The sequence below is a fragment of the Hypanus sabinus genome, chromosome 8, assembly GCF_030144855.1.
Source record: "Hypanus sabinus isolate sHypSab1 chromosome 8, sHypSab1.hap1, whole genome shotgun sequence".
Lineage (NCBI taxonomy): Eukaryota > Metazoa > Chordata > Chondrichthyes > Myliobatiformes > Dasyatidae > Hypanus > Hypanus sabinus.
Window position 1 is genome coordinate 126,249,442 of NC_082713.1, and position 24,942 is coordinate 126,274,383.

General features: G+C 43.3%; 1 protein-coding gene across 6 annotated transcripts in view; it reads left to right on the plus strand.

Annotated features, from left to right (window-relative positions):
• large1 (LARGE xylosyl- and glucuronyltransferase 1) overlaps positions 1-24,942 on the plus strand; it is a 402,029-nt gene that overhangs the window by 245,896 nt on the left and 131,191 nt on the right. For all 6 annotated transcript variants that reach the window (XM_059977769.1, XM_059977772.1, XM_059977774.1 and 3 more), the window contains exons 6-7: positions 1,889-2,060; positions 21,223-21,327. In XM_059977769.1, coding sequence (XP_059833752.1) covers positions 1,889-2,060; positions 21,223-21,327 — 277 coding nt within the window. The remainder of the gene's footprint in view (positions 1-1,888; positions 2,061-21,222; positions 21,328-24,942) is intronic.

Here is a 24,942-nt window from a genome sequence, read left to right on the forward strand (position 1 = left end):
GCACTGCCTGTGTGGAGTTTGCACGTACTCCCCTGAGACTGTGTGGGTTTCCTCGCACATCCCAGAGGCAGTCAGGTCAGTGGGTTAATTTGCCTCTGTCAATTGCTCTAGTGTGCCAGGTGAGTGGTAGACTCTGGGTGGGGAGGGGGTGGGATGTATTGATAAGATTTGGGGAGAATAGAATAGGTTCACTATAAACAAGTGAATGGTTGTTGGTTCAATCCATGGTTTCCAGACTGTGTCGGTGTGATCAGGCCAAAAATACCTTAGCTAAGTTATTCTAAATTTTCCTTTGGTTTTATCTGTGGTGTTTCAAAATTTATCCCACACAGCATTACTCTTCCTTTGAAGTTGTGAGTGAGTCTGATGCAGCAAGCTGACAAGAACCACCAGCAAATCTGAGCAGAAGTTGGCTCCCAGACATCTCAATCCTGCCCCACGATGCAGTGTGATCGTGGCTGATCAGTGCTGTTCCTAACTCTCACCTCACCCTTAATTACTCTATCTTTCAAATATTTATCCACCTAAATATATCTATTCAGCTGGCCTCCCCCACCCTCAGGGGCAGAGGGTTGCAGAGATTTTTTTCACCCTTTATTTCTGAGCAGCATCGTCTTGTTCATGACTCTTACACTTGTTCAAGAACATCTCAGCATCTCCTCTATCAAGCCCCCTCAGGGTCTTGCATATGTGAAGATTATATTAAAGATGAAATGATTCGCTCTATTTGTCACATGCCATCGAAGCACAGTGAAATGCTTTGTTTGTGTCAACAGCTAAAGTAATCCAAGATGGTCTGGGGGGTTGTGGGGGGTGGGGAGGCAGCCCTCATGTGTCGCCATGTTTCCTGCGCCAGCATGGCCCACAACTTAACCGGTATGTATTTAGAATGTGGGAAGAAACCAGAGCACCCAGAGGAAACTCACAAGGTCACGGGGAGAATGTACAAACTCCTTACAGGCAATGGTGGGAATTGAACCTCAATAGTACAGTGGGTGCTGTAAAGCATTATGCTCACTACTATGCTACCGTGCTGTCCCAAGTTCACCCTCTTAGTTTCCTAAGCTTCAAGGTGCATAGATCCAGTCTGCCTAGCCTCTATTGATAGGACAACTCTCTCTATTGAATCTCATTTGGACTGCTTCCAATGCTATAATGGTGTTTTTCTTATGTTAGAAGACCAGAACTCTGCACAGCACCGCCGGTGAGGCTTCACCAACACCCTGCACAACACTCTTCTTAAACCCTAACCCTTTTGTAGCGAAAGCCAATGTGCCACGATATCGTCCACAGTTCAGAGTTGTTCATTTAACATTACTGAGCACGTGCAGTGGCAGCTGATGCACCTGGATGTCATACTCACAAATTAGGGGCCACAGTGTTTAATGCCCACCTCCAGTACTGTCTGTGTGGAGTTTGCTCGTTGTCCTGTGGATTTCTCCCAGTTGCTTCGGATTCTTCCCACATCCCTAGGATATGCTGATTAGGGTAATTGGCTTCTGTACTTCGTGCCTTTGTTCAGACAAGCCACGTAAAGAATCGGAGGGTGGTTGTCAGGCCAGGTATGAGATGGACTGAGCTACAAGGCTGCAGGATAATAAGGAGAGGAAATGGGGCAGATAGGATTGCTTGGACCAGATTGGCTGAATGGTTTCCTTTCTCATTACTGGTAGAAGTCAGGATCTCATGCTGAGACTTGTAAATGACAGATAAGCCCGAGTTCAGGGTGCTGTGATTCAGAAATCCAGAATGCAGGAGGACTGAAGTGCCATGTGACAAGTTGAGGCGGTTTGGTTCTCTACACCCAACGTGCACGCAAACCTCTGAGCCAGAAGGTTGTTGAGATTGAACCAAACTGAGCTTGAAACTACCTGAATTTCTCTTTCAGCCAGAAGTTTCGTGGATTCCAAACAAGCATTACTCAGGGATATACGGGCTGATGAAACTGGTCCTCACCAAGACTCTGCCTGCTTCTCTGGAGCGGGTTATTGTCCTGGATACTGACATCACCTTTGCTACAGACATTGCTGAACTTTGGGCTGTGCTGCACAAGTTCAAAGGTAGGTGTGTGTATATGCATCTTTATGTGCTGCGTGCGAACTTGGTAACAGACCATTTGCTATGTAAAGCAGACTAGCTCCACTGGCTGATGTGTGTGTGTGTGTGTGTGAGAGAGAGGATGAGGACAGCACACAAACTGCTGGCAAAGCAAATTCAGTGGTGAGAGTGAGCTGTAGCTCTCACCTTGGCAAATCACGGACTGGGCAGTCCTTAATCAAAGGATAAACACAGTTCAGATTTACACTTCTACCTTGCTGGAGGAGTGAGAAAAAGCAAATTAGTTTGCCCTAAATGGTCAAAATTTTCACTGGCAACTATTATATTGTACATAATATATTCTATTATACGATGTAATATTATAGAATTGTTCATTCATTATGTGCCATGTTGTATGATGTGGGTGATCATGGTCTTTTCATGACCAGGGTTGTTCTTGGCAGATTTTTCTGCAGAAGTGGTTTGCCATTGCCGCCTTCTGGACTGTGTCTTTACAAGATGGGTGACACAAGGCTCGTCAGGAATTGTCTGCCTGACGTCAGTGGTCGCACAACCAGGACTTGTGACAAGCATCAGCTGCTCATACAACCATCCACCACCTTCTCCCAAGGCTTCACATCGGGGGTTAAGCAGATATTACACCCTACCCAAGGGTGACCTGCAGGCTAGCAGAGGGAAGGTAGTCCTGACACCTACTCTGAAAGAGGTGTATCTCCACTCCACCACTCAGATTACAGAATCTATGCCTGTATAATACACAGTGGCCAATTTAATAGGTATGAGCGTGGAGCCTGGTCTGGTCTGCTGTAGCAGCTCATTCACTTCAAGGTTGTGCATTCAGAGATGCTCTTCTGTACACCACTGTTGTAACACGTGATTATTGTTGCCTTCCTGTCAGCCTGAACCAGTTTAGCCGTTCTCCTCTGACCTCTGTCCAGATGTTTTCACCCACAGAACTGCCGCTCACTGGATATTTTTTGTGTTTTTTTTGCACCATTCTCTGTAAACTCTACATGCTAGTGTGCATGAAGATCCCAAGAGATCAGCAGTATCTGTGATACTCAAATCACTTTGCCTGGCATGAACAATCATTCCACGGTCAAAGTCACTTATATCACACTTCTTCCCCATCCTGATGTTTGGTCTGAACAGCCAATGGAGCTCTTGACCATGTCTTCATGCTCTTATGCTTTGAGTTACTGCTGCATGATTGGCTGATCAGATACTTTCATTGACAAGCAGGCATACCCAATGAAGTCGCTACGGGGTGTATAACGCTTGCGCATTAGAAGGATAAAGCATCTCAGATGTACGTGGGACTGTACCTGCATGCAAGATCGTGTCCGTGGGGATGAGAGGAAATTTGTAGAGATCTACCTGTCACATATGGGAGCATCATCCCCTTGGGACGCCCATCAGTCCATGAACTCTCCCTCACCAGTCTTTTGTACTGCTTATTCATTGTAACTCAAGTCATTTTTAATGTATTGCTCTGTGCCCCTGCCACAAAGCAACAAATTTCATGACGCACTATATGTCCATGATAATAATCCTGAATCTGATTGATTCTTTATGTACAGTGACATCGATGCAAAGTCCCAGACTGTTTCAAAGGGATGACAGCAGACAAACGTCTGTGCAGTCAGTGAAAGGAGGCAGGATGTCTCCATAGAAGCATGGGTATGCCGAGCCAAAGGCTTTGTTTCAATGCTGCCTGACTCTATGCCTCTTAAGCAAGTGAGTGAAGCAGGAAAGCAGAGAATTATTCAAATGGAAGTTCAGGTCCTGAGTTTGAAATCCCATCTTGCTGTTGTGCTGGGTGCAGCAGAGGAGGAGAAGTAATAATGAGTCCGTTGTTAATTCTCCTCCACTCACTGGTTCTGCACAAAAGCAGGGTTCACCCTTTTCCGAGAAAAAAACCTGGCATCACCAACTTGTTGTCAATGCCACCAGGAATGTTCCTGTTGGATGAAGGGTGTCCACGAGCTGGTGAGGAGACCACATAGTTTTTTTCAATGAGATTTGAACTATTCTTGTTTATTCCTCTCCATAGATGTTATCAGTCCTGCCAACTTTTTGAGTGCAATGCTTTGGATTTCTACCATCTGCTGAATTTACTTGTTTAAAGAAGCAGTGCGATAAAGGATCCTAACAAGCCTGTTCCACCTATGTGATCAATTAGCTAACTGTCCTGTTAGAATCTCTTTAGTTTTTGAATTAGTTCCTAAGTCCTACTGATGTAGTGGTATGTATGTAGGCCTCCGTTAGTCTCGATAGACCATGGATTTGCGCCTTGGGAAGTTTCCAGGGCACAAGCCTGGGCAAGGTTTTTTTTTATGGAAGACCGACAGTTGCTCAAGCTGCAAGTCTCCCCTCTCCATGCCCCCAATGTTGTCCAAGGGAAGGGCATTAGGGTCCTACTGATAACCACTTATTAAACAGAACTGTATTGGATTTTCTCTGACTTCATGGTGTTTCCAATAATGGTTGCAACCACCAAGCCTTAAGGGACATTGATCTGAGGTTCTGTATTGATGTCCCATGACGCCTTATCTAACATTGCCCCAACAGTAACTTGGCATCAGTATAACTCTTGGCACTATTTCAGAGAAGTGTCATTTCTTTATTCCTAATGTAAAACAAGATAATGCAATATAAATCAATGCCCATTCCTCTGGTACATGAACTCTTTTATCAAGTCATTCCATATTCTTGAAGACCCTCAAGCATTTGTGCCCCTGATGCCACCTTCGCAGATTATCCCAAATGCTTAATTATCTGTACACATTTCTTCCCAATGATGGAGATTTAAATTAACTATACTTTGTTTTCCACTTGCATCCATTCTTTTGGTGCACTTTTAATGTAATTATCTGGTTTAATTCAACTATAAAATCTAATATTTTGTGCTAATTTTTCTCTGAACAAGTCATCTTCTAAAGATTGTGAAGTATGATGTTTTCCTATTGGTGTATCTCCATGAATCATTTTACAAATGAAGCCATTATAAGAGCAGATACACCAACCAGGTATACTTGGAGGACAGTTGCAAAGACAGCATTCTGGTAAGTGAATGCTCTGTCTGTCTTTGGTGCATTGGATCAGGACATGGGGTCCATTGCCTAGGATTCTTTCAAAAAGCTCTACCCAAACAGACGTAATCTTTATCATTGTGCCAGAAAGATGGCAGCTTTGACAATGCAATTCTCCCTCAATTTAACTGAAATGTCAGTGCAGATTATACACTTGGACCTTCACACACATTCGCACTGGCTGCTGTAGGCATTGCAGATGTGTCAGATTCCCCTCAGCTGTAGCCTGCCTCGTCTCTTCTGTTCGCGCAACCATTTCCTGATTTTCCCACGTCTTTCTAATATAATTGTTGTAATGAATCTGGAAGAGTTGTTACACTGGGTGCTCTGAATTAGACTGTTGTATATACCAGCTAAATAACAGACGTTACCACTGGGCAGATAAAGGAGGTGGTCTATTTGACTTACCTTTTAACTGCATCATCTCCCTGTTGTACACTTGCTGTAAAGCTGATAGGCTCATCGATGCTCATTTATCTTTAGGAACGGAGTTCAATTCCAACCCAAAACAATAGGGTGGAAGTTTTTACTTCCTTATAGTCTTTAAAAATATTGTTGCTTGGAGCTGTCCCTAATAAAGCAGGAAACTGGGATGTACTTGCAAAAGACCCTAAGATGTAGGAGTAGAATTAGGCCATTTGGCCCATTGATTTTGCTCTGCTGTTCCATCATGGCTGACTTAATACACCTCTCAACCCCCTTCTGCTACCTTCTCCCCATCATCTAATACACACTTACTATCAAAAACCTATCAGCCTCTGCTTCAAAAATACCCAATGACATGGCCTCCACAGCTGTCTATAGCAATGAATTCCACAGATCCACCACCCTCTGGCTAAAAAGACATAAAAATCTTTTGCTTTTGACTTGAATACACTTAGCAACCTAACCTTGTCAGCCCTCTTGGGTGGGAGGAGTCTAGATGTCTCCATGGGTGTCCTGCTGGACTCCTTATTTTAAGACTCTTACTCCTAGTTCTGGACACCTCAACCAGGAGAAATAGTAACCTAAATCTACAGACACAAAGAGGTTCTGTAGTTGATGGAAATCTTTAGCAATAAACACGCAATGCTGGAGGAACATAGCAGGTCAGGCTGCATCTATGAAGGGAAATAAACAGTGGATGTTTCGAGCCAAGACCCTGCATCAGCACTTGATGAGTTCCTCCAGCAGCGTGAGTGTAACTCTAAATCTAGCCTGTCACAAACCTTAAAAACTTAGAATCTTTTCAATGTCACTTTCTATTCTTCTAACCTCAAGAGAGTATAAACACAGTATATTTAACCTCTCCTTACCAGAAAAATCTCAGCCCTGTCCACCCACCCACTTCTAGTGCTAGCTGTGATTGTTTTAAAGGTACCACTAACATAGAATGTTCTGACGAGTTTTCATCTTCTGGATGTTTGGGTTAATAACGTAAGATAATGATGTTCAGTTTACCCCTGCTCAACGTCTCTGCAAAGCTGACACTGAGTTTGCAGGTCCTTTTCTTCCACCAAATATTTAACCTGGGCCAGAATCAGTTTCACCTGCTTAGTGAACTGTCCAACCTATGTTTCTGGAAAACTGGTTACTGCAAGTGCATCTGGAGAATAGGGTGTGTGGCGATATATTTAACTGGTCTCTGGACGAGATGTGACCGTGGAAGAGATCAGGTCAGTGTGTATCTGACCAAATCAAGTAGTGCAGTATTTTGTCTTGTGCCTTGTTTCCAGGAAATGGATAAGCCCCTGTGACCTTTGGTGGGTCTTGTGGTTTCACCTCTGCTGCACATTGCCCAAGGTGGGGGCACATTCTCCATCCAGTTGACTTGGGGGAGATGGGCGGCAGAGGAACTGGATCAGTGCTGGTGCGTCGCCAATCAAAGAGCTCACAAGCCGAGCAGCTTGTGGGAGGTAAAATCCAGGACGAGTTATGGAATTACACTCCAGCTTAGCTCTGTCCCTGTGTGAGAAAAATGTAGACCAGGGAACCTGGCAAACAAAGAGTCTATTTTGAGCACCAAATAATTAGCTCCTCGCTCAGTTGCTAAAAATAGCAAGAATTGCATTTATCATTTTCATCTGTCAGGACCCATCTTGTACAGAGGAATATAATTAGAACAAGGTTGGCATTTTATAGGTCAATGCCAATAGTTTGTTAGTCCACGCACATGGAACAAAGAAAAGTCTGTGCCGAGTCAAGTGGAATGGCAAGGTCAGTGACATTTAGCTCACCCAGAGAACATTGACTTGATTCTTCAGCCAACACAGCTAGCTTTTCCAATGAATTACTGAGCAGTGTGGCTGTTCATCTGGCCTCGGGTAAGCTTTGATTATCACGTCCACTTTGTTGAGAACCTTCCGCTCCATCCATCATAACAAGCAGTATTTCCCTATGGCTCCCTTCTTATCCCGGCCCTTTTGTTCAGCAGATTATCACCTCCCTCTGGTGCTCCTCCTTGCTTTCCTCCCAGGGTCTACTGCCCACTCTAATCAGATTTCTTCTTCCGCTCTTTAACTTTTTCACCTATTATCTGCCAGCTTTTCCCTCTCTCTCACCACCCCACCTCCCTCTCCTCCCCTCTCCCACCCCTCCAGGCTTCACCTATCACCTACCAGCCTCTACTACTTCCCCTTCCCCCACCTCATTATTCTGGCTTCCGTCCCCTTCCTCTCCAGATCTGATGAAGTGTCTTGGTCCAAAACATTGTTTATTCCTCTCCATAGAAGCTGCCTGACTTGCTGAGTTTCTTCAGCATTTTGAGTGTGTTGCTCTGGATTTCAGCATGTACAGAAACCCTTATGATTATCATTGTTACCCCACCTTAGAAATGAAAAACTGTCCAGGGGATATCTTTCTGATAACTCATTTAATTTCTATTAATGAAGGCATTAATTTCTTTTGAAAACATTTCCTTGATAGTTAATAATAATTGTTTTACCACGTTCTACGCTATAATGGAGAGAATGATGCAAGCACTTAAAAATGGAATAAGAAAACCACCTTGTTCCCTAATTCAAAGTTCTAAGGAAGAGATTTAGTTGCCCACCAAATTGAAGTCTATAAAGGTTCAAGGGAACCAGGACACCAGGAGATGTATGTCTTCGAGGTCTTGCAGGAGGTCGAATTAGAACAAGAGATTTCAATGCACCGAGGTTGAAGGACTTGCTGTCAACATCTTTCCAGCTACAGGTGAAACAGAGGAACAAACGTGGTAGATAAAGAAAACAGTGGTAATAAAGAGTGCATTGTACATGGACTGCTGTTTGTAAGGTCCATTAGAGATGGTCCAAGGGTAAAGTACCCCAAGTTCAAATTGAAGAGCAAGGCAGCTTGCAGGCTTTGAGAGAGAATTACAGATTGCAGCAGTTCCTGCGAATAATATTTGACTGCTGGTACTCAATATTCTCTTCACCATATTGTGGTTCACATTAAACAATTATTTTAAATAGCAAGGTAATTTCTTAAGAATAAATTAATGTTTTCATTACCAATCTCAATTTAACACCTTCAATATTAATAGTTTTCACAATTTGTATTCACATGAGTTAACTTTGAAAATGTCAACACATTTGGCATAAATGTTGATTGCTTCTCACATTAATGCTTTCATTCTGAGTCTTGAAATAGTACTTTTATTTTCAGATTTACATTGTTAATTTTGCATAAGTACATCCATGGCTATTTTTAAATGTATGCTTTTGATATTAATCTTGCCATAATGGCTTCATTACCAATTTGCGCACTGGCATATTCATTATTTCAGTCGTATCTGCACTCGTATTAGAGCAACAGTGATTTTACGTTGCCTTCAGAGGAGCATAAACACCCAAGAGGGAAATGAGTCCCAGGGTAGTCCATGGAGACATTTACATACTTCGATAATAAATTTCCTTTGAACTTTGAAGATTCTCCACACAAATGTTACCAAACAAATTTTGACTCCACGTACTACACGCAGAGATATTTGAGCAAAAGAGGTGGATTTTAAGGACTATTCTCAGAACAGAAACAAACTAGCATCTAGCATCTTTTGGGTGTAAGTACATGAAGGTACACCTGCCAGTGTGTAATGATTAAAGACACTGAAAGCCAGAATTGAATGTAGTTATTGGATGGGAAGTTGATGTGACAGGGAGGCCATGCAAATAACTTTAAAATCAAGGTCTAATTCACTTGGTTCAAAAAAACCATCAAACCGCAGGGTTGTACATGAACAGGATCTGGTGGGAGTTGTTCAATCACATGAGGTACACAGGCCTGTCTCAAATGTTCCTCTTGAGGTGAGGATTTTGGCTTGAGATGAAATGATGCAAGGGACAGAATTGGAGGAGAGGGCAGAGGTGGCAGAAGAGTGGTGAGGGTTCATGGTGAAAATTGTCCCAGTGGGTCCCCTCTGTGACTGGTCTGGTCTAGTTCCAGATAATTAGCAAGGAAAAGGGGTCAGAGATCAGAATACAATGATTTGGGGCTTGTTTGGTATTAAATTGGAACTCTCTCGATCTATTTAGGGATGGGTGGTAGGGCAGCAAAGCAGAGTGCCAAGGAAAGTGGAAAATGGTGGTGATGGATGATACGGACGTTAACTCCCATGTGTTTCAGAGGCCAATAGAGAAGGAATTAGGAAGGGCTATGCATAGACTGAGCCCACAGAAAAGGTGTGCTGGTGATAATTGTTTATTGGAAACAGAGCAGGTCAAATGACTTTCCAACAGACCCAGGAAAAGTTTTAAAATAGAATCAGCATGTTAAACTGAGAGAAGGAGAGGGGTGGAGGAAACAAATGCAATGTCTATCTACCCTTCCTCCTCCATAAATCTGAGCAGGTTTGACTTTGTACTTGGCTTCATCTCCAGTATCTTCTGTCTTTATGTTGGATTTCCAGCAGATTTTCCCCCCTGTTTTTGTTACCTTAATCCCATATTGCTTTCAATTTAATGCCTTCATTATTAATTTCGCTGATGCTTTAGTGTCGGCACACTTCTCTCACTAATCTCATAATAAAGCTCCTTTACCCATCTCAATGCACCTACTACCTATCTCACATATGCACTTGTTTTGCTAATCTTTAATGCTGTTTGTCACCTTTCCTGTTAATGGCCTCATTGTCAATAGCATTGTAACACCCTTATTTGAAACTACTACACATTACGATCACAACCCAGTGTTGACATCTGGCAGTCTAGTTCTCGGGCCCCATGACGTTGGCTTTCTGGTGGATGAGTGCTGCCAGCAAGGCTGTTGCATTGCTCCCTGGTTGAGTGTGGTGAGGCAGCAACACTGCTTTGCACTTATGCCTCTGAAAGGAACCTAAGGGAAGTCTCTTCCAAGCAGTCTTAAATTGCTTTCAAATTAGCAGCAAAATGGAGATGTGAAAGGATGGAATTATAAATCTCCAGTCGGTCTCTGTTTTATATTTAATAAGTGTACGCGTATGACCCTGTAACAGGTTAACTGGCTGTAAATTTGATGATTTGACAGGTTAATTTGGTGGCTTGAATTTCTATTATAGAGCAAACATTAGTAATGATGTGCTGTTTAAATGATGCCGCATCAATCCAGTGATTGCTGGAGGAGGGGTTGGTGCTGTGTGTGGTGCTGGATTAACCACATATACTGAGTGCAGTTGCACAGGGCAACAGCCTTATTAACCCATTAACTGCCTCGCCCAGACAGCTGTATTTTTCAGGTTGTGTTCCTGAGCCTCAGGCAACAGTACACCTTCGCTTCCTAGAAATAAGCCTGAAAGACAGATATACCTCTACTGCCTGCACTCTATAGACTATAAGACATAGGAGCAGAATCAGGCCATTTGGCCCATCTAGTCTGTTCCATCATTCCATGATGGCTGGTTTATTATCACTCTCAATCCCTTTGTGCCCGTTAACTTTTGACAGCCTTATTAATCAACCTCCACACAGTGGTGAGCATTCTGACCCGTTGCATCACCAGGGGAAGTTATAATTTATAGTAAGTTATATGCCTTGTACTGCACTGCTGCTATAAAAAAGACAAATTTCATGACATATGCCAGTGATATTAAACCTGATTTTGAAACCCCTTCAAATAGACCCAATGGCTTTAGCTTCACAGCTGTCTGTGCTTACAGATTGCAGTCTGCTGGTCAGAAAGTTAAATCCAATCACAAAGGGAGGTGTTGAGTTCCAGATTGAGGAGTGTGGCGATGAGTTTCTTTGGAATTATAATACTGAAGATGAAATAGTAGTTGATAAGCAAAAGAGAGGCTGCATAAACTGGAAATCAACTGCAAACACACACAAAATGCTTGAGGAGCATCTGTGGAGGGAAATAAACAGACAAGGTTTCGGGACAAGATCCTTCATCAGGACCCAAATAGGGCTGTTAACAGCTATCTTTACTGTCCAGATGCTCCAAATGAAATTTTCCTATTGTAGGACAGTGTGGAAGCAAATTAAGGTTACTAAATGACCGAGGAATGAGTTTAGAGATTTTAATTTTAATTACACACATGGAGTGGAGAACTTAAATGTAATTAAGTGTTCGAAGTTAATGCGTTGAAGTAGCCATGTTAACCATCAAACTACAAAAGAACTTCCTGGGAGGCTGTGTTCATTTGTCTAGTCAAATACAAACCAGAAGGCACAGCTTCAGAGTACAAGGATGTCCCTTTAGAACAGAGATGAGGAGGAATTGCTTTAGCCAGAACGTGGTGAATCCATGCGACTCATTACCACAAAAGACTGTGGAGGCTGTCGTAGGGTATAATTAAAGTGGAGGTCGATAGTTTCTTGGTTATTAATGGCATCGAAGGGTAGAATGGTGTTGAGAGGGATACTAATTAGCCATGAGCAGATTTGATGGGCCGAATGGCCTACTTGAGGTTTGGCGGTAGTGTCTGCCCTTAGAAATGACCTGCTGAGGACATAGAAAATGCTCAAAGACTTTGTCATGGTAGATGCAGAAAGAATAGTTCACCGGGCCTGGAAACCTAATGCCAGAGATCACAATAAGGGGTCAGCCATTGAACTGAGAAGAGAAGTAATTTCTTCAAGTGAATCTTCATAATTCTCCTCCTAAGCAGATGGAGAGAGTCAAACAACAGGGAAATAGAGCATTCAACACATCGAGCCCATGCCAACCATCAAGCTCCCATTAGCACTAATCCCAATTTATTCCCCCAAAATTCCCATCAGCTACCCTCAGATTCTACTACCTACCTAAGTTCCAGGAACAAATTACAGTGACCAGTTTATCTCAACTACCCACACATCATTAGGATGTGGGGGGAAACCAGAGGACCCAAGGTAAACCCACACAGTCAGAGGGAAAAATGTCTAAATTCCACCCTAGACCACTTTGGAGGTTAGGGTTGAACCTACTTCCATGAGTGTAAGTTCCTGACAAGTTGCAAAGGCTGTTTTTGTTCAAAAATAGCAATCCATGGTTTTATGAACAGAAGCATAAATCCCAAAAGCAAGGAAGTTGAGTCGTAAATTGGGAGACTGCTGCATCAAGCACTTTCGCTCCATCCAGCAGAAGCAGAGCTTCTTAGTGGCCAAACACTTTTAATTCCCATTCCCATTCCTGTTCTGACATGTCAGTCCATGACCGTCTCTTGTGTCACAATGAGACTACCCTCAAGGTAGAGGAGCAACACCTTGTATTCCAGCTGAGTAGCCTCCAACTTGATGGTATGAATATTGATTCCTCCTTCCAGTTAAAAGAAAAAATTCCCTTCCCCTCCACTCTTCACCACCTGGCCTCTTACCTGGTGCCCCTCTTCCTTCCCTCTCTCCTATGGTCCACTCTTCTCTCCTATTACATTCCTTCCTCTCCAACACTTTACCTTTTCTATACATCTGGCTTCACCAATAACGTAGCTATCCTTCCCCGCTTTCCTCTTCCCCTTTTTAATCTGGTGTCTTCTGCCTTCCTTTCCATTCCTGAAGAAGGGTCATGGCCCGAAACATCGATTGTTTATTCCCTTCCATAGATGCTCCCTGACTTGCTGAGCTCCTTCAGCATTTTGTTTGTGTTGCTTTGAATTTCCAGCATCTGCAGAATTTCTGATGTTAATTAGCCTTTGGCTAAAGTAATGCCTTTGGGGCCACATGCTTAAATAAAGATGTTAAGTCATTGGAGGAAACTCAGAGATAGATGGCTGAGGAAGCTAAAATACGTGGAGACACCACAGAAGCGAAATCGGTTGTGGGAGAAGTTATACTGTATGTTCTTTCAGCAGTGCTGAGAAATTCCAAGATTAGAAATATCACATGGTAGAAGCACTCAGCGAGTACGGTAGCTTGTACAGAGAGGGAAAAATGATTAGCATTTCATATCAGTGACCTGACCGCAGAAATGTTGAAGTCAGTTGTGTAGAAACATGCCCTTTGGCCAACCTAGTCCATGTTGACCACGAACTACTCCAAAGTATTCCATGCCTTGTCTGTTCAAGTACTATTCTCGAGACTTCAATACAGTGAGAGAAACTGCCTTCAACAATGCCCTCCCCTGCCCCCACTCCAAAGAGTCCATTCCAGATTCCAGCTACACCCGGGCTGAAAAGAAATTCCCCTCCAATCTTCTCTAAACCTTTTGCCTTAAATCACTTCCTTCCACTTTTGGACACCTCTGTCACAGGTCTTCTGTGCCCTGGCACTTTTTTCCAGCTTATTCAGGTTCCGCCACTGCCTCCTCCACACCAAACAAAACGTAAGACTATAACTCATAGAAGAATTAGGCTGTTCAACCATCTCGTCTGCTCTGCCTTTCAATCATGGCTGATGTATTATCCCTATTATCTCCCACATCTCTATTCTCCTGCTTCTGCCCATAACCTTTGATTCCTTTCCTGATCAAGAACCTATCAACCTCCACATAAATATACCAAATAGCTCGGCACCTACAGCTGTCAGTGCAATGAATTCCTCAAATCCACCACCTTCTGCCTTCTCGTCTCTATTCTAAAGAATATGTATTCTGAGGTTGTGCTCTCTGGTCCTAGACGCTCCCATTATTGGAAACATCCTCTCGCCATCTACTCTATCTAGGCCTTTCAATATTTGATAGTTTTCCATTCCTTCTACCACAGGCCCAAAGCTATCAAATACTCCTTATAGAACATAGAAATTTACGACACATTACAGGCCCTTCAGCCCACAATGGTGTGCTGACCATGTAACCTACTCTAGAGACTGCCTAGACTTTCCCTAGAGCATAGCCCTCTATTTTTCTAAGCTCTATTAACTTATCTAAGAGGCTCTTAAAAGACCCTATTGTATCAGCTTCCACCACCGCCGCTGGCAGTGCACTCCATGTACTTACCACTCTGTGTGGAAAAATTTACCCATGACAACCCACTGGTACCTATTTCCAAGCACCTGAAAACTATGCCCCCTCATGTTTGCCATGTTAGCCCTGTGAAAAAGCCTCTGGCTAACCACACGATCAATACCCCTCATCATTTTATACAACTCTATCAGGTCACCTGTCATCCTCCGTCACTCCTAGGAGAAAAGGCCCAGTACACTCGACCCATTCTCATAAGGTGTGCCCTCCAATCCGGGCAACATCCTTGTAAATCTCCTCTGCACTCACTCTCTTGTATGTTAATCCTTTCATCACTCGCCTGATCTCTACATTCTCGACTGCTCAGTCACAGAACGGTCCACGTCTGATCCGCCACTGGAGCAAGCACTAAAGTGTTTGTTTGTACATACATAAAGTAACCAAAAGAAAAGCACGGAGCTGGAGATACCTCAAGTACATTTAGTTTCTCTTGTAGGGCATGCGTTTATGATGTGGTGCAATGACACACATAACACAACTACTTTTAGACATCCATGGCTTAGCAAATTTAAAATTATCCCATTGAGGCTGAAGGATTTAATCACTGTGAGGGATAACATCTTTTCTGTGGGGGGGTGGTTACTCTGCTTGGCAGGTGAGACTGTGAAACAATTTCTTGTTCTGTGGCCTCCATCATCGTGGTTGTAGGAACTGACTCTGGGACTAACTTGGCAGAGGGTATTGATTTAATTTCAGTACTGGGTTGATGGTGACCTTGAAATAACCACAAATCCTGACAGGCCCATTCTTCCTGGTTACAAGACCACTGGTGTTGGCCATGGGCTCCACTCCAAGTTGGAAAGAATAGCATCAGCCTCCATGCAATCTAGCTCACTGATAATTTCATCATAGATTCTATAGGAAACTGGATGGACTTTGTAAAACTTGGTGTGGCATTTTCATGTCACACTGTTTTCCCTTTCCATGTTTGAGTTTCCAATGCCATCCTTGAACACTGCTGTGACATCATTCAGTGCCTTCCTTAATTCACTATCAGTTTACTCAGATCAAAATTCCCTCAGGAGTTATCTTTATTCCAGTACAAATTTTAGTTGGATATCTACAGGCTTCAGTTCAGTATCTTTGAAGCACCATTCAAAATTATTTTGTGGAATGACTGAAGCAGCCAAACTGGCGTTCAATACCGTTTTAATTACAGTTGGCCCACCTTATCCATGGATTCAACCAACTGCGGATCAGGAAAACCTGAAAGTTCTCTCTCCAACACTCGTTGTTTGAGCATGTACAGACTATTTTTCTTGTCATTATTCCCTAAACAATATAGTATAACAACTATTTACATAGCATTTACATTGTATTGGGTATTATAAGTAATCTAGAGATGACTTAAAAGTCCAGGCAGTCTCTGGGTTTTAGCGTCAGTTAGTCAAACATTTTTCTTAGTGTATAGTACATATTTTACATTTCTATGCTTATAAAATGGTTAAGAAACATACGTATTTCAATAATTAAACCACTGTGTTGCTTAGTAATGTAGCTCTCATCGGGGCAGGGCCTTTCACATGCTCCATTAAAATTGTTCCGATCGTTGACTGACTGTAGCCTAACGCTTTTCCAATGACCGATGGCATTTCACCTCTTTCCAATCGCTTTATTACTTCCACCTTATTTTCAATCATGATCCTGATTATTTTCGTGGACAGGAACACCACGGATTCAGAGCTGCACCGCTGGGTCCTACTGTCCTCCGCACTGAATATGTTAAATAAAGTCCGGGGTTCCACTGGGTCCTAAAGACCACCGAACTGAGCCAGGTTAAATAAGGGACTTGAGCATCCTTGATTTTTGGTATCTGCGGGCGGTCTCGCAGATATCTCCAGCGGATAAGGAGGGCCAACTGTAATTTACCATTCATTTCTGGTGTAAGCCATTTTGTCTATTGGTAGTTTTTACATTGTAAATCTCAAGGCTAATCAGTCCTGTGTTACTGTCATCATTATCAGATTTTTCATTAATAGCATGCAGATTAATGCTTTTTTTTGAAACTTCAACTTGATATTTTATCTTCTTCTCTTTCCTCTGAACTCTATTTGTTTTTGTCTCCTGGCATGCTCTTTGTGTCTTACTTTGTTGTACTTTCGGCAAGTTTTGCCTTTAAACCTCTATTCGATTGGTGTATGTGAGCCTGTCCTACAATGGTAATACAATTTGTTTGTCCAGACCAGTTTCTGTTTAGATATTGCAATTTTGTTCACACTCACATTCATTTCTGATTGCAACTCAGTTGCATCTCTGGCTGCTGTTTCCATTGATATAACAATTTCAACTGCTCTTTTAAATGTTCCTGATAATATAGAATTTAGAACTAGGGTCTACTGTTTATAGAATAAAAAGAGTCACACATTTAAGTCAGATAAGATGAATAATTGTCTTTCAGAGGGTTGTGAATCTTTGAAAATCTCTCCTTCAAAGGATGTTTGAAGCAGAGCCTTTAATCTTTTAAAAGCAGTGGTCTGTTCAAGAGTCTGCAGACAGCTTCTATTCTGCTGTTATCAGACACGTGATTGGATCTCTTGTGCAAAAAAAAATGAACTCTCTACCTCACAGCCTTCTTCATTATGATCTTGCACTTCATAGTTTACCTGAACTGCACTTTCTCTGTAGCAGTTACACTTTATTCTGCATTGTTATTGTTTTACCTTGTTTAGTAAAAGATGTGCAAGATGATCTGAGACAGAGATTGAGTGGATAATCAGGGACTTTTACCCAGAGCCAAAATGGCTAATACAGTGCGGTATAATTATAAGAAGATCGGAGGAAAGTGTGTACAGATTGGATATCAGAGGTGAATTCTTCACACAAGGAATGGTGAGTGCATGGAACACCCTATTAAGTGTGGGGGTAGATGTAAATAGGCATATGGATGGATAGAAAAAGTGAGGACTATGTAGAATGGAAGGGTTAGGTTGTTCTAGAGTAGGTTAAATGCTTGGCACAACATTGAAGGCCGAAGGGCCTGTACCATGCTGGAATATTCTACAGTAGTACTAGAAAGTTTGTGAACCCTGTAGAATTTTCTCTATTTCTGCACAAATACGGCCTAAAATGTGATCAGATCTTTACACGTCCTAAAACTAGATAAAGATAACAAAATTAAATAAATAACACAAAAAACATACTTGTTCATTTAGTGAGAAAAATGATCCAATATTATGTATTTGTTGGGGGAAAATACGGGAACCTTTGCTTCTTGTAGCTGGTGTGACCCCCTTGTACAGCAATAACTTCAACATTTCCAGTAACTTGATCAATCCTGCACATCGGCTTGGAGGAATTTTAAGCTATTCTTCCTTACAAAACTGCCTCAACTCTGGGTTGTTGATAGGCTTCCTTGCATGAACTGCTTGCTCAGGTCCCTCCATAACATTTCTATAGGATTAAGATCAGAACTTTGACTCTGCCATTCTAAAACACAAATTTTCCTCTTTTTAAACCATTCTGTTGTTGATTTACTCTTGTCTTTCAGATCATTGTCTTGTTGCATTGTTCAACTTCTATTAAGCTTCTCAGGGGACGGGCTGCTACCCTGTGAAATGTCTTGACGCAATTTTGAATTAATTGTTCCCTTGAAAATTGCAAACTGTCCAGGCCCTGAGACAGCAAAGCAGCCCCAAAATAGGATGCTCCATCCACCAAGCTTCACAGTTGGGATTAGGTTTCAGTGTTGGTGTGCAGTGCCTTTTCCCTCCAAACATAGTAAGTTACATTTCTGCAAATTTTCAACTTCTGTCTCATCTGTCCACGGAACATTGTCCCCGAAGCATTACAGAACATCCAGGTAGTCTTTTGCAAAGTTGAGATGTGCAGCAATGTTTGTTTTGGAGAGTTGTGGTTTCTTCTGTGGTGTCCTTCCAAGAACACCATTCTTGTTCAGTGATTTTCTTATAGTGGACACATGAACAGAGCCTTCAGCAAGTTCTAGAGATTTCTGCAGGTCTTTTACCCTTGGGTTCTTTTTCACCTCCTTCAGCTCTGCACTTTGTGCTCTTGGTGTGATCTTTGCAAGATGCCCACTCCTAGGGAGAGTAGAAATAGTACCGAACTTCCTCCATTTGTAGACATTTTCTCTTACTGTGGACTGATGAACACTCGGGTCTTCAGAAATGCTTTTGTAGCCTTTTCCAACTTCACACATCTCTACAATTCCTCTTCTGAGGTCCTCTGAAAGCTGTTTTGATCAAGGCCTGGTGCACAAACAGATCTTTCCTGAGAAGAGCAGGGTCTGTCAGTAACCTGACTTTGTGTATGTTTTTTGGGCAGGGCACCTCTACAACCCACACTTCCAATCACAACTCATTGATTGGAGTGTGATTTGTCGAAGGCAGCACCCCAGAGGTTCACATCCTTTTTTCCAACAAATACATGTAATATTGGTTCATTTTCCCTCAATAAATAAATGAAGCAGTATACGTTTTTGTGTTATTTATTTAATTGGGCTCTCTTTAACTAGTTTTAGGACTTGTGTGAAGATTTTATCACATTTTACATCATGTTTATACTGAAATAGAGTTTATAAACAGGGTTTACAAACTTTCTAGCACCACCTTTCTATGTATCTCAATAGTACCTGTAGTTACCTGTATGAACAGTATGCAAGACAAAGCTTTTCACTGTGTCTTGGTACATGTGACAATAATGAACTAATAACAATGAAAATAAGCGCAGCCAGGGATATGAAGCTGATGTAACAATCAGACAAGCCAAGAATTGGTTTATTATTGTCATATGTGCTGAGGTACAGTTGAAAAACTTGTCTTGCATACTCTGTCCATGGAAAATCAAATGGTTGTGGTACAATGTAGAGCAGGGGTGGGCAAACTTTTTGACTTGAGGGCCACAAAGGGTTCTAAAATTTGACAGGGGGGCCGGACCAGGAGCAGATGGACAGAGTGTTTTGGTAATACACCTCATAAGAGAAAATAAAATATCATGGGATATGTAGAAAACATGTGCTTTAATTTCAATTGAAAATGAACAAATGCATTACAACAAAATATCTGTCTTTGAAGTCCCATGGTATTTAGCTATTTATTGAAATGTCTTTTAAAACACTGAAAATTAAATGAATAAAATACAGCTTTTTTTTAATAGTAACAGTTAATATTTTAAAGCACTGAAAATTCTGTTATCCTTCAAGATATTATCATCATCACTCTCCTCCTGACTGTCTTTATTTCAAAAACAGTAGGAGATGCAGGTCTACTTGTCCTGCTCCTTCTTATTCAATTGTCCCCTGTGCCAAAACTCAACAACGACCTGCACAATGACAGAACAGTGAGAGCGCGCCAATATGCGGAGCTCTGTGCTCGCAAATCCCCGCAGGCTATCTCCCTTAGCCGGAACGCTGGCTAATTGTGAGCTGGTTCGGATGTGCCAGGAAATGGGTCGCCACAAGGTCACAAAGTAAAGCGCAAATGTGGAGTAATGCGCTGCACCTCAACAAAGGTCAATGTATATAGAGTGCATCATCTATTGGGAAGACGCCAGAATTGTGGGGGAAAAACGTTAAGAAGGTTTATTAATATAATTTCATCAAGTTCTGCGGGCCGGATTAAAAAGCTTAACGGGCCGCATATGGCCCGCGGGCCATAGTTTGCCCATGCCTGGTGTAGAGCAATTATAGTAGAAGTGATGAGTGGGTCTGTAAGGAGCAGCCTGCAGTGAGTCTCCTCACTCTGGTGCCAGCCTGATCATGAACAGTGGAGTAGAACTGGGCATCTGAGTGGCACCTACAACCTCACCCATCAATAACCAGGGCACAGTCATCGACCAGATCAAAGCGCTGCTCAGTTATACGTAGAAGCTGAAAAGGGTGCCAGTGGCATAATGGAACAGCCATGACTGCTGGCTGTGGAGTGCTCATCCAGGCAGCAAAGGACTGACCAGTTTGACGCTGCTGAAAGAGAAAAATGGCTCGCATTTATGTTGTATCATTCTCTGCTGGGCACAGACCAGGTCTTTCAGGGACGCTGCCTCAGCATCTTGTGTTCTTGAAGGGCACTTTTCCCTAGAAAGGTAAAAGGACCTGGGACAGGGTGGTTTCACAGATGTAGAGCTGTGGCCTCACAGCATCAGTAGTTTGAGTTCAAATCTAACCTCCAGTGCTGTCTTGTGTGGAGTTTGCATGCCCTTGCAGTGACTGTGTCAGTTATCTCCCAAATGCCATTGTTGTGCATGTTTGTGAGATAATTAGCTTCTGTGAATTGATTCTAACGTGTGAGTGAGTAGTTCAATCTGGTGGGTGTTGGGAGCGTGGGGAGATTGTGGATATTAGAATCATCGGGTGTTTGATGATCAGCACAGTTTCAATGAGCCAAAGGAACTGTTTCCATGCCTGTGACTATAAATCCTCATTGATGTCTAAACCCTATGTGTTCCCGTGTGTGTGAATGTGTAGATAGAGTGTTGAGCGTCTTAGTGGAGATCTCTCAACCTCGTTTTTGATTCCTCCTCTTAGCTGTGTTGTGTGATCAGAGCTCGAGGCATCATCTGGGCAATTATCCTCAGTGCCAAACCTCAACCAAAATTACCACTGTCATCTCTATGGATCTGGCTTTATCAAAGTTAATTTGATGTAATACCCAAAACTTGATTTCTTTGCTGTGCCATCTTGCAAAGGAATCTTTGGGATTCTATGGGATAATACGTGGGTGACCTTGCATGGAGTAAAGAGATTGTTTGTGGTAGACATGTGGTTGCCTGGCGCAGGGTAACGTTTCTTCGGTTGCTTTGTTCACAGGACAGCAAGTTCTTGGTTTGGTGGAGAATCAGAGTGATTGGTACCTTGGGAATTTGTGGAAGAACCACAGACCTTGGCCAGCATTGAGTCGAGGATACAACACAGGTACATGTGCCATCAGCTGCTAGCTTATATACACTTCCCTCCCTTCGTTGTAAAGTGCTCAGGGCAATTTTCTAACCCGTTTCTAACTGAAACTAACGGCATCTTTGTGGACCTAACCCTTCAGGAGCAGAAACTGGGGTGACATCAAGTTCCCTAACTAATCTAGTGCCGTGAAATGGGCCCCATTGTTAAATAGATCCCTGAGTTTGTACCCAATGCCCTCCAAATGATAGAGAAACATCTTTGATTGCTTTCCCATCAAAAACTCAAAGATTGAAATCAATCTGTGAATTTGAGAAAACTTTTTTTTAAACATTAAGTAGAAATCTAGTTCAGGCCATGCTAATTTTAGAAAGTCAATATTGGGCTTCATGATTATTATCCTAGATTCCTCTTTAGCAGTTTAAGAGAACAAACGAAGATGGAAAATTAAGACTAAAAATGTCCTTTTGATGACTTAATGTGTGAGCCTCTGGTCAGGAAGCACAAAGGCAATGACAAGCAGTAAAGTCCAACAAGAGGCAGTGTGATAACTAGCTGAATAATCCGCTTTGGGGATATTTATCCAGGGCACAGTAGCGAGCCCCCCCCCCCCCCCCGTTATTTGTCGTAGTGCCTTGGAATTTTTTGCGTCCAACCGGCAAGGAAGATGGAATCCCATTTTAACTCTGATCAAATGGTGTGTACAACACCAAATACAGCATCTTCTGCTTTAACTTATACAACTGTTTTAACACAACTATAGCCAAAGCTGGGACCTAGCTTTACATAGAAAGCTATTGTGAGGAGATGCGTATTAAGAAAACAATTGAAGAGGAAATGGAACAGTGGAGGGAAAGAGTTTGAGAAATCAGGATCAATATTCCTCAAGGTGCTGTTCGCATTGGTGGGTCAAAAGGAGAAAGTGATGAGTGAAAAGGAAGGAGCGGAGAATTGCTGGTTTGGGACTCAGAGAAACACATGGTGCTAGTTAATTGAGAATAATAGATTTTAAAAGAAATGCGTTGAGAGACCACATGCAAGAGCAACCAGCTGTGCTAGCTTCAGAAAAGACCCACCAATACGTCACACTGAACCAACTGCACTCACCCTGACCAAACAAAGTTCCGATGATATCCTCCACAACCCCTATCCACACCAAACTCTATATACCAAGACTAGAGTCCAGTGCAAACCTTCCAAAAGTTGCTGCTGGTTTTGCCTGTGTCACCAAGTGAAGTTTGTAGCATTCAACTGTTAGAACAAAGCTGGCTGCCTTCATGATAATTTGATACTAGTTCAGTTGCAAGATTATCAATTAACGCTGATCACAAACCAGATGGCTAATTTATCTGTTTATCAAATACACACCTTACAGAACCATACATTCTTAACTTATATTCTGCCCTTTACTAATATAGGCTTGGTGTTCAGAACTTGTTGCTCTGACCTTGCAGGGAAAATCAGGGTTACTGAGAAATCTCAGCGTTATCTCTGCAAAACAAAATTGGAGTGACATAAAGCTGCTATATACACTCAGTGCCCTCTCTATTATATCTATATACTTGATCCACATTTGTACACCTGTTTGTTAATGCAAATATCTAAACAGCCAATTGTGTGTGGTAGCAGCTCAATGCATAACAACATGCAAACATGGTCAGGAGGTTCACTTGCTCAGACCAAACATCGGAATGGCAGAAGAAATGGAATCTAAGTGACCTTGACTGTGGAATGATTGTTGGTGCTGGACAGGGTGGTCTGTGACCTCAAAACTGCAGATCTCCTGAGATTTTCATGTACGGCAGTGTCTAAGAGTTTACAGAGAATAACATTCAGTGAACAGCAGTTCTGTGGGTGAAAATGCCTTGTTGGAGGAGAATGGGCAGATTGGTTCAAACTGACTGGGAGGTGACAGCAACTCAACTAACCATGCGTTACAACAGCAGTGTGGATAAGAACATCTCTGAATACTCAACCTTGAAGTGAATGGGCTACAGAAGCAGAAGACAACACTGGACTCACTCCTGTAACTAATAAAGAAGCCATTGAATATGTATTGTGGTTCCTCAATGAGTTGGCATCCATAAGAAAGTCAGGTCCTATTTTTTTTACTTTTGGATGGTTCTTTCATTAATTTAATTATAAAAAGGCAAGAAACATTGGCAGCTCAGTGGTGTAGCCCTTAACACAGCTGTCTCACTGCTCCAGGGATTCAGGTTCGATACTGACTGTGGCTGCTGCAGGGTGGATTTTGCAGATCTTCCTGGGACTGCGTGGGCTTAATCAAGATGCTGTGGCGACCCATTTCCTGGCACATCCGAACCGGCTCACAATTAGATAGCCTACAGGGGTTTGCGAGCACAAGGCTTTGGAGCCTCTGCGCCACGGGGGGCAGGTTGAGGGAGGCTTAAAAGTGAGGCTGAGGATTTCGAATAAAGTTTTTTCCTTCGACTGCAGTTACCGACTCCGTGTCGTAATTTTAGCGCTGCGTGTAGCACACCGCTACAATTGGTGACCCCGACGGTCCAAATGATTTTTGGACCAGAAATGTCCGACGCCGCCTCTGTTCACGCGGTTTCGTTGAAACTGCCGGGTTTCTGGACACAGCGACCGAACCTATGGTTCCAGCAAGCCGAAGCCCAATTCCACGTTCACCAGATCACCTCAGAAGACACCCGCTACTACTACGTGGTGAGCTCCCTCGACCAGGACACAGCGGCCCAGGTCGCGGAGTTCGTACAGTCGCCCCCGGCAGACGGCAAGTACACGGAATTCAAAGCCCTGCTCCTCAGGACTTTCGGACTCTCACGGCGCGAGCGGGCTGCCCGTTTACTGCACCTGGATGGCTTGGGCGACAGACCCCCATCGGCTTTAATGAATGAGATGTTGTCTCTGGCCGACGGACACACACCCTGCCTCATGTTTGAGCAGGCATTCCTGGAGCAGCTGCCCGAGGACATACGCCTGCTGCTGTCCGACGCGGATTTCAGTGACCCCCGGAAGGTGGCAGCCCGGGCGGACTTGCTGTGGAACGCCAAAAAGGTGAGCAGGGTGTCCATCGCACAGATCTCCCAGCAGCAAACCAGTCCAGGTCCGGCCACAGAGCCCGCCAACCCCACGGCCCAATGAACACTGGTGCTTCTACCACCAGCGGTGGGGCGCAGAAGCCCGCCGTTGTCACCCGCCCTGCAAGTTCCCGGGAAACGCCAGGGCCAGCCGCTGGCCATCGGGATAGCCTCCTGTATGTGTGGGATAGAAGGTCGGGACGCCGGTTTTTGGTCGATACTGGGGCCGAGATCAGCGTTTTACCTCCGACGAGTTACAACACCCGCAGCAGGGCACCGGGTCCCCCCCTGAGGGCCGTGAATGGCAGCACAGTAAGGACCTATGGCACCCGTCAGGTGCAGCTACAGTTCGGCACGTGGGACTTCACACTGGCCGCCGTAGCCCAACCGCTTCTGGGTGCGGATTTTTTGCGAGCTCACAGCCTACTGGTCGACCTGCCCAGGAAGAGACTGGTACACGCCGAGACCTTTCAGACGTTCTCCCTGGGTGCAGCCCAATTGCCAGCCCCTCACCTCGGCTCCATCACGCTGTCGGACAACGACTTCACCAGGGTCCTGGCGGATTTCC